Source organism: Periplaneta americana, chromosome 15 (genome assembly GCF_040183065.1).
Source record: "Periplaneta americana isolate PAMFEO1 chromosome 15, P.americana_PAMFEO1_priV1, whole genome shotgun sequence".
Lineage (NCBI taxonomy): Eukaryota > Metazoa > Arthropoda > Insecta > Blattodea > Blattidae > Periplaneta > Periplaneta americana.
In genome coordinates, this window is record NC_091131.1 from 50940784 (window position 1) to 50958684 (window position 17901).

General features: G+C 35.1%; 1 protein-coding gene across 2 annotated transcripts in view; it reads left to right on the forward strand.

Moving 5' to 3' along the window:
* The window catches only part of Nuak (Nuak family kinase 1), a 103872-nt gene that overhangs the window by 36749 nt on the left and 49222 nt on the right, over positions 1 to 17901 (forward strand). For both annotated transcript variants that reach the window (XM_069847199.1, XM_069847198.1), the window contains exons 9-12: positions 2825 to 3051; positions 6334 to 6520; positions 10338 to 10607; positions 15165 to 16828. In XM_069847199.1, the coding sequence (XP_069703300.1) occupies positions 2825 to 3051; positions 6334 to 6520; positions 10338 to 10607; positions 15165 to 16828 (2348 nt within the window). The remainder of the gene's footprint in view (positions 1 to 2824; positions 3052 to 6333; positions 6521 to 10337; positions 10608 to 15164; positions 16829 to 17901) is intronic.

A 17901-nucleotide genomic window follows, 5' to 3' on the forward strand; every position in this document is an offset into this window, starting at 1 on the left:
AATTTTTAAATAATTTAATGGAACTGAATCCAAATTACTGGCAACATGCTGGAGAACAAGAAATACTGACATTTGATGCACACCATTTAAATTAAAAGATATTTATGATGACCAAGAAACAACAGACTAACATTGCAACAAACTACGTGATCTAACATGTAGATTATTATTATTATTATTATTATTATTATTATTATTATTATTTATCGTATCATAGTAGAAATAGAGGTGGTAAGACATGTGGCACAAGGGCATAATCTGAAGAGATCTTAGAAATATGGCCTACGTGATCAACTTCTTCCGCAACAAATGAATGAAGGGATGAATTTACTATAGTATCATGATAAAGAACAATGGCTTTTAGCCCTTAGAAGCCGGAAGACTTATACCACTATTGCACGCAAATGTCTAATCTTAACCAGGGTTCGTATACCTGCATAATCGGGTAAATTCGTGTTAGGTTCGTTAGCTGAGCGGTTTAAGGTGCACAAGATATGTCCAGCCAGCATATTATGCCTAAGATCGCAGGTGCGTATCCTGGCCACTGCAGTCAATTGAGCCTGTGGTAAAGGATGGGGAGAGTCCATATAAAATAACCAGTGTAATGGTATGCATGGAAGCTGACGAGCTTTCAGTTGACTGCAATTGAAATGATTTTGCTTCTTTTTTAAGAAAAAAGATTACAAACAAATTTTTTATTGTTTTAATCAAGTGCTATGTCCTTAATGTTATATAAAATTAAAGAATATTAACGTATTTTATATATAACATACAATTTGTAACATATTATATCACTTCATGACCATAATACTAGCTGGCCACTATAATGGATGCACGGCTCCTAAGGGTTAAAGATGTCCAAAATGCGTAACAGTGTAAGGAAAAAGTTAGTACAGTTAAAAGTAACTTATTGTACCAGTTGTCCTTGGTCCTTGTGCTCACCTCTTGACCCAGTCATTCTTGAAATAAAAGCAGAGGTACCTATGTCATACACTTCTGCATATAAAACAATCTTAACTCAGACAAACTTACAGACAAGTTGTTCTTTGTCTTATCGAACACTCTACCTTGCAGACATGTTTCTGTGGGCCAACATCTCATTTTAAACTGATGGTTAAAGCACGAAAAAAGAAAGAAAAAAAAAATGGGACACAACAGGCCATCGAAGCTATGGTATAAAAGAGACTGAAGGAGGCCAATTTTATAAGTTATGTAGATTTAAAGGCTCATTTTGACTACTCACGAAAAAATTTAAGCCATTCTAAATGTTGTCTCTTTTCATTTTATCTATGAACAGAATAGACATAAGTCATTATGCACTGTGACCATTGATTGATCCATTATCAATATGCATACAAACTCCCCTGCATGGAAATTTCAAGACTAAATAAAATATTGCTACCAAGAGATGGGCTCAGGCAGTTCCCAAATGGTTACCAGATCTATATGACGAGTGTGATCCCAAAACTCGCTCAGTCCATTTGGCCAGTTTTATGATTTATACATACCTTGTATGATTATGTTTGAGACCTCTGTCATATTTTTAATTTATTTTCTTCCAAAACAGCGCCAATCCTGGTTTAAAAGTTTGTGTTATTATGCATGTCACTTGAAAACTTGCTCAGTCTGTAGACCAGTGGATAAAAAACTAGCCCAGTCCTTTCAGAAAAATGGACTTAATGCTTTTTGGGATCACATTTTTCATATACAGGGTGGAAGTGAAATAACCCTGCAGATTTTCAGAACGAATAGCTCATGTTGTATGAAACAAAAAGCTTAATACCATATTGATGTAAAGTCCATAATTTTCTCAGATCGGTAACTATTACGAGTAAGAGAGTGATTTTTGTCCATATCAATAGAAAATTTAATAAAGAATTATTTATCCCTCTGGAATATTTCAATATCATGGATGGTTTTCATGTAAATTTAATTAAAAACCACTAATTTGAAGTCACTGACTGATATGACGAGCTTGCAACATTGTAGCCAGAAAGGGAGATGGGAGATAGTTCACTAAGGCAGACAGACCTGAGTTCATTGATCTCTTACATCTTATTTCAAGAAGAGGCGGCAATGTTGCCAGACTGCTGAAACTTCCATTTCAATTTTCTAACTAACAATGCATTTAATCACAAAATGTAATATGGATTTTCTATTCATTTACGTGTACCCTATCGTCCCTTTCAATCTGAGGGATTATTTCACTTCCACCTTGTACGTACATACTAGAGGGTTGTCTCTATTTGGCACCACTACATGGTTGTGAATGTTACATGTGGAGAAAATGATGTGACCAGTTGGCCATCTCCATCTGATAATACCCAAGCGCCTTATGCTGTCCTGTAGTATATTCTTTTAATGAATTTAAGTGGTATGAAATTAAGGAAAAGGTTAAAGTATGCCCTATAAATCCATGAAGACACTTGGGATGCATGAAAGTAGAGCTCCATGCTTTATTGATCTTGGCACTGGAATGAAGTGATGGAAATTAGGAGAAAGCTAATACAAAATGGAGAATATTGATGGGATTAGGATTAAACTTATAAAGGTGACAGAAGTGAAAGAACCCGGATAAAAAACCTTCATCCTCTGATTTCGTCCACTACAAATATCATTCTGTTCAATTTCAGGGATCAAACCCAAGGTTCGTAGAATGATAAGTCCATGTTTTAACATTGAGTTAATTGGAGAGGGATGTAGATGTTAGTTACTTAATGTTCTCAATTGAAATTTATTATAGTTCTTATTCTCTTATTGTAATGAAGTGCTTATTTTGACCCATATTCCTTCTCACATTACGGTTCTGCTTTCCTTTCCACAGCTGCTTCACCGCTAATCCGTGAGATGTTGACAGTTGCTCCAGTTCGTCGTGCAGATATAGAGAAGATTTGTTCCCATTGGTGGGTCAATGAAGGTCACACAGAATCATGCTTGGATATAGCAGAAGAATTGGCAGCTCAGACTCCAGTTCGACTAGATCTCCTGCTTTCTTTGGCTCCTCCTCCTCCTGCAGTTGGCAGTGACAAAATGCTGCTAACAGATGAGCAGGTAACGTGTTAATTTCCTCTCTTTTGTTATTATTTTATTGAAGCACCTGACAGGACTGTCTCTGAAGTCATCACCTTCATTTACTTTTAGATTTAATTATCTCAATCAAGTGCACGATTATGGATTATTATTATTATTATTATTATTATTATTATTATTATTATTATTATCATCATCATCATCATCATCATCATCATCATTATTATTATTATTATTATTATTATTATTATTATTATTATTATTATTAGGTTATTTAACGTCTGAATGAGATGAAGGTGAAATGAGTCCGGGGTCCAGCACCGAAAATTACCCATCATTTGCTCATATTGGGTTGAGGGAAAACCCTGGAAAAAACCTCAACCCGGTAACTTGGCCCGACCGGGAATCGAACCCGGGCCACCTGGTTTCGTGGTCAGACTCCACAGGTGTGGACACTATTATGGAAGAAATACATTTAACTTAAGAATAATCTGAAATCCATTATTAACTTATTACTTTGTATTGTACAAGTGACAGATTGGTTATCATTCTTACCATTAGATCTGAGGTTCACCAGTTGAAATGTTGCTAAGAGTAATGGATTTTTAAGTATGCTTACTTACGAATGGCCTTTAAAGAATCTGGGGGTTCATCACCGCCCTCACATAAGCCCGCCATCGATCCCTTTCCTGAGCAAGATTAATCCAGTCTGTAACATCATATCCCACTTCCCTCAAATCCATTTTATTATTATTCTCCCATCTACGTCTCGGCCCTCTTAAAGGTTGCGATTTTTAAGTATAATGAAAATTATCGTCTCTGCTTCCTTTGAAAGGAAAGTAAAGCAGGGAGATTCATATTGTACATTTATGTCATGTGAAAGAACAACGTTACTGTGTGGGAGGGTTCCAGGCAAAATTTACTGATGAGTGTTCGCGTAGGCTTCCGCGGCTGGTGTATATGGTGTGTGGATAAGCTTTGGGGCTTCTACTGCGTTGTCTTGGAGAACCTACGACCTATCACCGAAAGTACTCCCCCCCCCCCCCATCGAGATTACTATATATATATATATATATATACGAGCTCGCAGACTATTTCCTTATCCAACAACTGCTCTGAAGATGACCACAACACAGCGGTCGAAACGTCAGCCACCAACACCAAGACAACGCGGTAGAAGCCCCGAAGCTTATCCACACACCAAAATTACTGATAATTTATTGTCCACATCAAAAATACAACTCTGCTAGTCTACATCTTTGCCTGTCATCCTATTATCAGTGATAATTAATTCTACCTCTCAGGTACATTCGTTCTCAGAAATGGAATTCTTCATACTGCCACACTAGCAGAGTTCTGCCATATCTGAAGTCTTGAAATGTGACAAATTACTGATTATTTTGTTCATTCAAGAGTTATTTCAAAAGTATTGTACCATATTTTTAACAAAGTGATATTTTACTCAACAATTTTACTATTTACACAGTGAATTGATATATTCTTGTAAAGACAAAATGTTGTTGTTTTCTAATGCCAGGCGTTTGACAATAAAGTCATTTGACCTCTTGCACTCCAATATTTTTCAAAGATAGTATCAAAAGACAAAATGTAATTTTTGTACAGAATCCACCTCTCTTGCAACTACTTTGAAACGAAAGCATGAATGTCCAGATAGTAAAACTCGGAACTTGTGGTTACGAGCCAGTTTTCATAGTCTGTGCTTGTCGTTCTTGTGGTTACGAGCTAATTTTCAAAGTCTATGCTTGTCATTCTTGAAATATGGCTCAGAAGCATGTCGGAGACATACCTTAACATACTCACTTCGTCCTGTTGCCTTTCCTAGAAACCTGTCTGTTTTCCAGTGAACACGAGTCAAGGATTGACTGTTTATAGAGTTGCCTCGTCTTTTTCCGAACACTATGTATGTATCTTATATTAGTAGTTATAATAATTACTATAGTACAGCATTTGTTGTTTTATACATGTTTATTGCAAAAATGAGTTGAATCGATCATACATGTTGTGATCCCAGTATCAAAAACAGGTTGAAGCCACCAGCGTAACTCAATCGGCTGAGGTGCTTTCCTGCCGATTTGGAGTTGCTTCCAGATGTGGCTTCGATTCTCACATGGATTGATTACCTGGTTGGGTTTTTTTTTTTTTCGAGGTTTTCCCCGATAGTAAGGCGAATGTGAGGTAATCTATGGCGAATCCTCGGCCTCATTTCGCCAAATATCATCTTGCTGTCACTAATCCCATCGACGCTAAATAACTGAGTAATTGATACAGCGTCGTTAAATAACCAAGTAAAACGACAGATCGAATCTTACTATAATTATTCTCGATGGTCTTTACATGTTTTATATAGTTTTTTCACAGTTGTGGAGACATTCCACTGCATGTATCACTCAACATAAATTTCACCTACTGATCGCTTTTTTAAGATTTTGGGAAGTCATTTTCCGATTTCTACTATCTTTGCTCGCATGGTTTCGATCAGAGTTGCTGCACTGGATAATACGTCATTTTGGTAGCACTCGTAAGCTGTTCTGTGTAAGAGATCACAAGAAAAACCATCAGTTCTATCAAAAGGCAACTTGATTCTATTAATTTGTTTTTTTGTTGGGGTGTTATAGCTATTGGGATTATTAATTGAGGACATTTTGTTTACAGCGTGGATTCCTATACCAATCACATCAACAGTTAATTTGTTAATGTTTTGTGATAATACTCTTTCCTTTTCATTCACACTTTGCAAATAGTTTCTAACATGTTCTAACAAATAGTGGAAATCAATATTGCAGTTTTGCCTCGCTTCTTTTCTCTTGGTCGGGGTTCTTTGAGATGAAGGACCAGAATTTGAACTATCCTCTTTAGCACTTTTTTCCACAAAATTCGTTACCACACCTAAAAAAAAAAAGAAAGACATAATTTAAAAAATTGCAAGTATATAGTATATTTCACAAACTCCCAACCACATAACAGCAAATTAAAAAATATACAGAAATGGAAGAATTGTCATGCAGCATCACCTTTGGAAACATCTGTGTTAAGGCATGGCATCTGATTATACCATTGTGTAAATTCGAAATTGTAGAACTGGTGATTTTTTGTAAATGATGTATTATAATATATAAAGTGTACTTGTCCTTATGCTGTTAATGTGTAATGTAAAAAGTTATATCTAAAAGAAGTTGTCCTATTTTAGCAGTTGAGGAGACAAATGTATTCATATTTCATCAGCTATTCAGGATAAATACAAATATAGATTGTTATAAAGACGAACTGTATAAATATTTACAGAGTGGAGGTGATTCCAGGCCTGTTGTCTCAGAGCAATTAGGCCCAGCTCGGTGCCATTCAGTTGGAAGTTTAATGGAATTGGACCAGCCATCAGCTGAGCGACGAAGACGAGAATTTGAAAGAGAGAAGCAGAGGGGAAGCATTGGTGGGGAAGCAAAGGATTCACCCAAGAGGAAACTGGAAGAAGGTTTTTTTTTTTTTTTTCATATTGTTACACACCATTATATCAGTTTAATCAGGACGAATAGAAGAAATAGTGTACGCACTTCTATGCTTTCCCATTGTCGGTGGCGGACCTGACAACTAGTGGCGCTTCAATCGCTTGGATCCATCTGTTGTCTGAAGTCAGATACCTCGAAAATATATTTCTCGCGCGTTTAATGATGAAAGTTGCTAGAGGTTGTTAATATGCTTTTGTTGTTGAGAGTTATGTAGATGTCTTCAATTTGTTGTGCTTTGAATTAACCAGTGACAAAAGAATATTGTGTGGTGGTGTACAAAATAATTACAAAAATTCTGTACTGTTTTGTTCCGGGTTGTAGATCGGAATACAGTAGAAATAGTGTAACAAGACATTTCTTTTCATCTCCCAAAGAGAAAGATGAGTTTGGAAAGTGGGCCAGAACGATTCCGCGGAAAGATAGGCAGCTTTCGGTAAATAACCGATCAGACTGTTTTAATATAAAAAATCATAAGGCAGCAATACCGCGAGTGTGTTGAAAATTACAACCATTTTCCCTAATTTACCGAAATGATGAAATATATGAAAATAAATGTTGCGGAGTGGTAATATTCGATGAGGTCAAATTCAGAGAAGAAATTCAATTTAATAATATTCCCTTAAAGTGGACGTATTTGTTGATTTCGGAGATCTCACATCTGATGTCCAAAAGAAACAATTAGCAAATCATGCATTAGTATTTATGCAAGATTGGATTCAACCGATTGCTATTTACGCTAGCAGAAACACTACTCCAGGTGACATTCTCGCTAAAATTCTTATACAAGTTATACTACAATTAGAAGCAGTTGGGACGAGAGTAGTCGGTTTCACTTGTGATGGCAGTCAAACAAATAGAAAGGCCTGGAAGACTTAGAAATCAATGGGAAAAATTTCCAGCATAATACTATATTCCTAATCCGTTCGACGACAAAAAGAAAGATACGGGCATTCTCAGATTTTGTGCACATGCTGAAATGCATAACGAATTATTTGCATGATAAAATCGAACTCTCTTGTAAGGAGAAAAATATCAGTTTTAGTTTTTATAGGAGACTTTTTAAGGAAGACTTACCTGCATATGCGAATGTGTAGGGTTTGTCCCAAGTTTGACAACAGCTCATTTATATCTCTCGTCCTTTAAGAGAATGGATGCCACCAGACTCGCGTTCCAACTCTTTAGCAACAGTGTCGCCAAAGGCCTCAAATTTTATCGAGAATTAGGGTCATCGGGTTTCGAAGGCAGTGAGGGCACTGAAGAATTTACAAGGCATTTAAACTGTTGCTGCCGCATTAAATTCACACATTTCTGCTAGGGTTCTTTATAAAGACTCTTCTGATCACTAATTCCTTACTGATTTTCTTCAGTGTCTCACAACTACAACCAACACATTTGCGTCTGCTACAACAGTGTTTAGTAGTAACCTTGCAGAGTACCTTAGAAATGAGCGAATGGCTCTGGAGCAAAGGATACAAATATATCCTAACAGGGAAACTCGCCCAAGACCCCTTGTAACATCACTTCGGAATTTTGTCTTCACTCAGTTCAGATGACCATCCTTCGACGATAGATTTCCTCCATATGCATTTACTACGAAGCAGATCCTTCTTAACATTGCTGGAAACTCTGAAACGAAAAGTGATGATGAACTACTCACATCGTTTGTGAACCAAATGCGAACATTAGCGCGAAATGTGGAATTACTCAACAAGACAGTTAGGAAGTCTGTAGAAACCTGTATAAAAGGAAAAAAAAATGTTATTCATGAAAAAATACATGGTCAATACTGGAAAAGTGCTGTGCCCGAGTTGGTGAATACCACTCCTGCTGCGTTGATTGACATGTTTAGTGTATTATGTGGCCGGTTATGTAGTAAATCATTCCTCTAAGTTTATTGCATGTTCCCTCTGTGCCCTTCGACAGGAATGTAATAGGTCTCATTGTGCAGCTCTCACCCAAATCAAAGACTACCGATCAGGTAGGAATGTCAGTTTTTTAAACCATCCCTCCCAAGCTGTGTATAACGTACTAATTCAAACACAATTGAAAATTAAAGAAAAGATTAGCTCAGCAAGTGCAATGTGGGATGAGATCTATCTTGACTCTCTTTCGATCCAGTCTTCGGGAGCAGGTTGTTGCAGAGAACACATCATCGATATTATTCCGATATTAGTGTACCACTATTTAAAGTGCCGATTCTTCTTCAGGACAAAGTAAATCCGAAGATTTTTACAAGCTCGTAAATCCGTCAAGTCATCTCGCAAACTCTCAACGGTAGCTGGCAACTAATCATGGTGAGTAATTTAATTCATTTATGGGCACGTCAAATATAATTCAACTCTTTATTTATTAGCATTTCGTAGGTTTTTCTGTCCCTGCAGTCGCAACTTGTTACAAAAAGATTATTTAAATACTGAACGTATAATCGCTTTCACAACGTTTCAGATCCCATTGTATTTTCTGTTACGAAAAGTCAAGATAGTAATACCTGATGGAAGACTATTAATTATGAATAAGAGACTATAAAGGTATTTCTTAAGTTACGAATAGCCGGGTTAAATGGAAGAATTGCTTTTAAAAAGGACTACTTTCAGTGCAACAAGTACTGTGAATTCCTAGCAGAGTCCGTGCATATCCACGGACTCTGGCTCTTAGCAGTAACAGCGCCGCGTTGCGGCGGATCCGTGTAAACTCACAGAGTGCGTACACTATTTCTTCTATTCGTCCTGGTTTAATTATGAAAGCAAATGAATGTTAATCTTTGTAACAGTATAAATTATAAAGTAATATGAAATCTTGCATGGAAATCAATACAAAAACTATAATAAATATTCACGAGAATAACCAAAGGACAAGAATAAATACCTAAAATAACTATTATTAATATTTATGAAACAATAACTAAAATAATTTTAAATCCTTTAAAGTTGGGAAGTAAAAAAGACATATAATACAGTTTTGTTCTCTACTAAGAAGCAGTGTTGTAGAACACATTGCAAAAATATAATTTTTTTTTTTTTTTTTTTTTTTTTCATAAGTTAATCTGTAGTAAGTTCAATATTTTTACAAATGTCGAAATAAAAGATTAATCAGAAAAGAAAACTATGGAATAATTCCTGGAAGAATATAAAGAACATTTGGAAATACCGTATAGAAAAGGAAAAAAAAAAAGAAAGCACAGGCTGTGCTCAGAATACATACACAACACGATTATTTAGAAATACATCTCTACAATATTAACATTAAAGATTCATCTCACAGCACTATTTGCAATAACTGTGATACCAGTATGACAAAGGATAACCTCCAATGTTTAGTCATTATAGTAGAACAAATAGTAGTGGTTAACCTTGCCAAGCTCTCCTGGGTTGGAGGACACATAAATTAACACTTAAAACCATTGCTATATAGACTGATTGGAGACTTCTTTCTTCCTCTACCTTCTTTTATTCTACTGGTTCTTTTCTTTCTACTTCTCTGCTAGCCTTTCTCTTTCAGTCCATAGTTTAGATCTTTGCATATTCGACCTCTCTTGAGATTATATTGAGATTCTATCCATTTTATTTTTGGTTTCTATATTGCTTTATACAGTATATGAAAACCGATTTTGGAATGGCGAAGTTTTTTATTGTCTGTATGTAGAATTTTAAATGTTTCTGTTAAATTAAAAATTATGAGTTAATTTCTATTACTTTTGTTTCGAATTTTGTCTACACTTCTGCGAACTCTCTGAAAATTTTGATTTTTGTAACTTGTATTCTATCTCAGTCTTTTTTATGACAGGAATATCTACAGAGGATGCAGCACAAGGTGGAGCAAAGAGAAAAGAAACTTCTGCAGGAAGGAGTCGTGAACGGAGGGGATCTGCATCAAGGTCAAATAGTCAGAGCAGACAGGAAGAACCAAAGGAAATTGCCCTGCCTCCAGAGGAAAAGATGGATATTGATGTGGACTCTGGCATGTCAGAACCAGCTAGTTCAGAGATCTCCAAGACCAGTGAATTGCCTGCAGATAGCTCTGATGCTGTGAAGAATGGTCTACCTACAGCTTTAGGTAAAAATAAGTTTGCCTCCACTTACTTTTAGTTCAGAAACCTTCCAATTTGATTTTTAATTCCATTTATTATGTTTTATAAAATATCTTACATCACCATTGTAGCTTTTGAGATGTGGAACAGGTAAAAAAATTATATAAATATATGTTACATAATTATTATTAATACTCATTAAGTAGAATAATTTAATTTATAAGTATAAACAGTTCATCAGTTGAATAGAAGGTATGGATATGGAAAAATATTGTTCATTCTGTTTCATATTTTTCCTCTTGACCCTTCTAAGCTTTAAAATAATGAGGTTGTGCATGTGCATATGAAGAGTACAGGGGAAAAACAATCAAAGTTCACAATTCTCTTAAGGGTGATGTTATCATCTAATTCAAGGTACTACAAAATTTATTGCTGTTTCTAATGAAAAAGTAGGAAGGGATGACTATATCCGTGGTGATAATTCTCCTTTACCAGTTTTAATAAAAAAACACATAACTTTTTAGTAATATACTGAATTAGATGATGACATAACCCTTAAGAGAATTATGACTTTGATTGTTTTTTCCCCTGTATTCTCCATATACATTGCTCCGTCGGTTTAGTAGAAAGTCAATGTTCACCTACTTAGATATAACACGCGGAACAAGTCCCTGTAGTTGACAAGCTTCATCTTTAGGTAGACCAGTGGTATTCAGTCTGTGGTATATGTACCCCCCAAGGGTATGTGGGGTTGTCTCAAGGAATACTAATCCCATTGATTATGTATGTAAAAATGCTGACATATTTATTTTATTATACTTCTTGATAATTATTGCATTATATTATAGTTTCTTTTGCAATATCAACTCTTGTTTTTCCTTGAATATCATTTTACCTGATGGCCTTATCTCTGCCAGGCTAAATAAATAAATACTAATTATTATTGCATCAGTAACTACTGTATAATAATAATAATAATAATAATAATAATAATAATAATAATAATAATAATTTATTTTTAATACATCACTCATAGTTTTTTGTTAATTCTTATATAATTGCAATGCAGTTTGGGGGTACACTAGCAAAAAAGACTGAATAACACTGAGGTAAAGCAAGAAAGACTGGAGCTTTCTAATGCCAGTTGGAAAGAAAGGAGAAGTTATTATTCATGTAGGCTTTGTCCCAAAGTTCTGCATATTTCTAGATTTTTTATGACTGGGAACTGCATGAAGAAATTAATCGCGAAATTTTCCTCATACTGTTTAAGAAGTTATTGCTCACAAATCTGATATAGCTGTCAGCAACTGTGATCAAGAGTGTCGAGTATCACTTCGTGTCTCACAATCTACACCCATAGTTCATGTGACAAACTCACACTTAGTGACAACATGTTTCTCTGGGCCTGCCTGGAACTGTCATTATGGAAGTTTCATTCAGACTATAATTGTAGTACTGATATCTAGTTCAGTTCTACTGTTATCTTTTTCTGTGATATAAATTGGGAAAAAAGAAGCATAATGACCCTAGTAAGCATATTTCGTTCTTCCTTTAACATTTCGTTATAAATGAATAAGATCCAGTCATACACATAAGCGATTATCAGATTAAAACATCAAATTAATTTTCAATTATATTTAACTGTGGATTTTTGGTTGTATAAATACCAACTTCAGGTTATTTCGTTTTAACTTAAGTTAAATATGAACTGACGATTCTTCTCTAATCATATTAACTGAAGTTTACAGAAAATATTTCTGAAAGAAAATAGAAATGTTTCTTCTTATAAATAAAATGTTTATGTTCATTGTATTTAGACAGACTTTTATTAATTTTTAAGTTCTAATTGTGGTGAAATGAGATTATACACATTTTGAGTATTTTTTTCTAGCTTAAGTTAAATTACAAATTAATATATTAATTTCTACATTTATGATCATTCTGATATCGCATCTGATAATGATATTGAATTTCAATGTGCTCGTGTTTTCCACAGGCGAGGAAATCTGTTCATTGAACTCAATAACATACAATTTTAAATTAGACTTCGGTTACCAAAATTTGTAGTGGAAGAATTTGAACAAGGATTACGTTTTCAGTTACAGCCACAAACAAAACTAAATCATGCTCTGAATCCAATGTTAATGGTCCTCCTTACTTGTATTGAGTCGCATATTCAGCAGGTGATTATGATTGTTTTCTCTCTCATTGGCGAAATAGTTGAAAATCAACTGGTTTTACATACAAATTTCATTCTTATTTTGCCTCATATTTTACTGCATATATCAGTAGGCTACTTAGTACTATACCTAGTTTACACGTTCATAAGCTAATTTTATACAACATATGTAGAAACTAACCTCGAGTTACTATTAATTTAGAAATCTTCTCACTATTCGTGAGCTGCACAAGGGACAAAGAGTACTTAACCATATAAATGTTTACAAGTTCAGTGAACCATTAATTTTGTTTTGACAATGAAACTCCTAATGTTCAGTTAAAAATAACCTTTAGTTAGTGACTTTTATACAACTGGGCCGTAGAAACCTAAATTAATTTTTTCTCCTAGCTTTGTTCAGAAACTTTTTTATACATAAACTTAGGTTACTTGCTGTTACCAAAAAGTCCTCCGTTGTGGTTCAGATGTTCGCATATCTGGCTAAAAATCCAATAGACTTGAGTTTGATTCCCTACAGAAGAATAGAGATTTATCTTCCATCTACAGGAATTGGATGTTTGTACCCTTGCTACTTGTGAATGTGTAGTGTTAATTTAGGACGCTCACAAAAGTTACATATTTGACCATAAGGTCCATAATGATGATGATGATGATGATGACGAGATTGATGATGGCAGCTGTAGCTAGGTTTTAAATTATTTAACATCTTATCTCACATGATCTTATAATATGAAATTATATAAATTTAAGAAAAAATTTGTTAGAATAGGTTATAAAGGTCTTCATACAGTAATACGTTGTTGGGAATTAGAAAAATATTAATTTTGTTGAAGTTGAGGTTTATGAAAGCATCATTTTGAATTTTGTGCAATGGTTTTATGAATTTTAGAACAAAGATTTTGTTAAATACCAGTTAAGTGTCATATACACTACTATTTAAAATCTTTCTTTATTTAAGAAAATAAATTGAAAATAAAAGTATTACTTTCTGATTTCAAGTAATTTTTCTAGGTATTTTACATTATTTTCCTCTACGGAAAGGTTGTTGTTTTTTCCAATGGTGCTGAAGATCTTTGCTTAATGCTATTTTTCTTCTGGTCTCCCAATAAACACTACAATAGAATCACACTAATCCCAGTTAATTGGGATAGTAACCTGTTTGGTTTAGAAATTTTTTGGATTATCCGAAATCATTACTGGAACATAACAATATAATGTAACAATGTATGGTCACAAAACTTAATGGCAGATAGACTGTAGACCTGACTGGGAAATTGGATTGTTCTGCATGCATGTGCGTGTGCGTGCACGTGCGTGCGTTTGCAAGCCTGTGTGTGTGTGTGTGTGTGTGTGTGTGTGTGTGTGTGTGTGTGTGTGTGTGTGTGCGCGCGCGCGCGCGCTCGTGTGCATGTGTGTGTCCTATTTACCCGATAATGGGTGACATTTGATACCAAAAATGGTGACTTCACTTTTGTGTTATGTACTTATCCAAACAACACTGCTGTCTCTCAGTTGTGAGAAGTCTGCAAAAAATAAAAAAACTATTTTATGAGCTTTGAAGTAGTTTTTATCTTGCAGTACATGGTGCTTTAAATGTTCTGAATCACGTATGAAATGACAAGTAAATGAAAACATAGTTCCTGTATATATACATATACATACATCAGTGTTCTACTCAAGAGCAGATCTTTCACTGGAAACCCAGCATTCTTCAGTCTTTCCTAATTTCTGCCTTCCTTTTAGTCTCTGCATATGATCCATATATCTTAATGTCATCTATCTGATATCTTCTTCTCCCCCGAACTTTTATCCCGTTCACCACTCCTTCCAGTGCATCCTTCAGTATGCAGTTTCTTCTCAGCCAATGACCTAACCAATTCCTTTCTCTCTTTTTGATCAGTTTAAGCATAATTCTTTCTTCACCCACTTTTTCCAACTCAGCTTCGTTTCTTATTCTGTCTGTCCATTTCACACGCTCCATTCTTCTCTTTTTCTTGGGAAGGATAAATGCGGTAGTTTCCCGTTGCTTTCTGCATACCACTCTCTCGTTTGCGTCTTAAAAGATCCTAGGGGGCCCCAGCGTGGAGGTGAGGAGAGTGGATTTGACTAATTGGGCCCTCCGGACTTCACCAAAATTCATTGCAAGACTTAAATATCGGTTCTATCAGGGTTTTTGACCTGATCAGAGACTGGAAAAGAAGAAAACATCTCTATTTCTTGTGCATTCTGATCCATGCTTCAGCCATTTTGTAGCAAGTTCGTGTCTTAAAATTGTGGATGTGTAGTGGCATATGTTACAGAACATTGATTGCTTTTCATATATTTCTCGTACATAGCAACATCTACGAATTACATTTGATTCTATAATTAGCAATTAAAACAATGCTTTTTTTTGTGTTTTCAGATACAAATGAGAATTTGAAGACTGATGTGGTCGTGCAGAAAGCTCCAGAGAAGGCCACAGTGACACGTGAGAAAAGTACGAGGAAATCTATGAAAGGCTCCACAAAGAAATCAAAACCATCTTCAGTGGACAGTGCTATTGAAACTCGGAGCAAAGATACGGAATCAGAACTGAAAACCATATGTACTGAGGAAGAAGGGACCAAAACTGAGACTGCAGAAGAAACATCTACTAAACCCCAGATACCGCAAAGTGAAACAAATATGTTGAAGGAGGAAACAGAAGAAACTCAAGTTGAGACTATAAAACCTAAAGTGAAAAAGAAAAAGAAAGTGGTGAATAGTTCTAAAGCAGGAGATGCTCACGTAGAAACTTCACAAAAACCAGTGGGAGATATAGAAACTAGTTTAAATTCAGCTAATATCGCATCTAATGTAGAAGAGAGTCCTAGTCAAGATTCTAAGGAACTTGTGTCAAAATCAGAAACATTAGCAGTTACAGCAAATAAAACTTCTGACTCAGAAATTTCGAAAAATTCGGTGTCTGCTTCCAAAGATGATAGTGAAAATAAAACAGTGGATCAACCCAAAACAACTAGTGTTAAAGCGAAAAAGAGTCATGGTGATTTAAGCCTCGGAAAATTGGGCTCTAGTTCGGACAAGTCATCTGGTGTAGAAGATTTACCCTCCCCTACTAAGCCTGTTGAGAGGAGACGTTCAAAAATATTTGAAAACGCTGACAAATTCAATATTTTTCTAAGTGGCTCTGAACCCAAGTCTCCAACAGCAGAAAAACCTAAAAAGGTTTTCATACCTGGAGTTAAAGTTAGTGACTATAAACAAGCATTTGAAAGGAGATCTTCACTCACATCAGTTCCTCTTCCATCACCTGTCAAGAGTTCTATATCAAAAAAATCTGTGGAGCCCAGTACGAAATCTGTTCCATCAAAATCCTCTACCACTGATAACGAAACAGCAGATGTGCCTAAAACAATAAAAAGCAATGTAGAACTAAGTTCTGATGTTACGAATTCGATCACAGAGTCTAGTTCTAGCCTTCCAAAGCAGTCTGAAGATAACAAGAAAGAGGAGAAAATATCAACTGAGTTGTCACCTATATCTGATACTGATCAGAGTACAGCACTAAACAAGGAGGTTGAAAACATTCACTCTGATAAAACTGTGAAAACAAACAAAGAAGAAGACTCAGACTTGAAATTAATCCCAGCTTTACAAGTGACAGAGAAAGTGTCACACCAAGAGAAAGCCAGAATTAAAAAATTAAAAGATGCTGTGGACATAATTAGCAATGCAATTGCAGAGGAAACGCGAAGGGAAGCAGATCCACATGCTGTCAAGAAAATTACTTCTGCAAAACCTCCAGTTCCTAATCTTTCAGAGAAAACCAAAACGAAAAGTGCTGGAAGCTCAAATTCTTCTTCTCCAAAGTCTCCCCCAATGTCTCCCAATGATGCAACTGCTAGTAAAAAGACAATCCAAGTGCAAGTTGCTCCAAATGATGTGAGACAAGCAACTGTTCAAATTTCCACCCCGCATAGTACTAAATTCCCATTTGATGAAACTTCTGTTAAACGCAATGAGAGTTCAACATTGAGAGATCTGGAAGAAACTAATAAAAACGGAGATGGCGCCTTCGAAAAGAAAGTGAGTTTTGTTCATGTCATAAATGTGTAATGCATGGTTTCAGTTATTTGTTTCTGATGTAATTAGAACAATGTTTGTGGTCTTCAGTGAAGAACCAAGATATCTTACTTGGTAGAGTGACTAGTTACAAAATGATAGGTTATAGTTTTATCTTGGTTAGAAACAGTTATATATATTTTTAACCATAAATTCATCAACGTCTATAAAGCCTAACAAGCCTTTCTTCTTTTCTCTTCTTTGCTGAGAATAGAGAGATTGGATTATGATAACCAATCATTTAATTTTAGTACCATGATTATAAAATCATAGGAAGGTTTATTTATATCTTTGCTCCTCCATGCAACTCTGCATACTGAACAGTTACCAGTATGTCTTTTGTAGAAGTATAAATGGACTTCATTTGTTGAAGTCTAGGTTATGCACTTTATTAGTATTACTATCATTGTCTTGTTAACTTCAGAGGTTATGTTTCATCTCTTGGTTGGAATATACATAGGCTATATTATGTCTAGCTTCTGTTTTGCATTTAAAATATTAATAAAAATTTATGTACACTGATGTATAGATATATTCAATCAAACTCTGATACAATTTTCTAGAAACTAGGAAACTTGTGTTGTTGTATCAGGGTTATTGTGGTATTGAGGAATTATGAAATTTCATTCATATTTATGTTCTGAAAGAGAATATAATAGAAGTAAGTGTAAAACAATATTACATACTAAGAAATAACATTTACTCACCATTTGATTACCCTGTCTGACATACAAATTCATTTAATATTCAGGCATATTTTTTAAAGAAATCAGTAGGCCTAATTGTATTTTGTCTTTTGGTTTTAAGGTTTCCAGCAACAAATGTGTTTCTTACTGCTTTGAGCACAATCAAATAGTCCGGTGGTATATTAGACATTAAACCACTTCAAGGTAGCAATGTCGTCTTCTGCTGCTGCAGTTTTTAAATGTTTGGTTTTAGGATTAATTTTATCACTTGCAACACTGTCCTCTATTTCCTTGTGGTTCTTTATGAATGTTGCCAGTGATGACTTATCAAACTCATACTTTCTAGTCTCT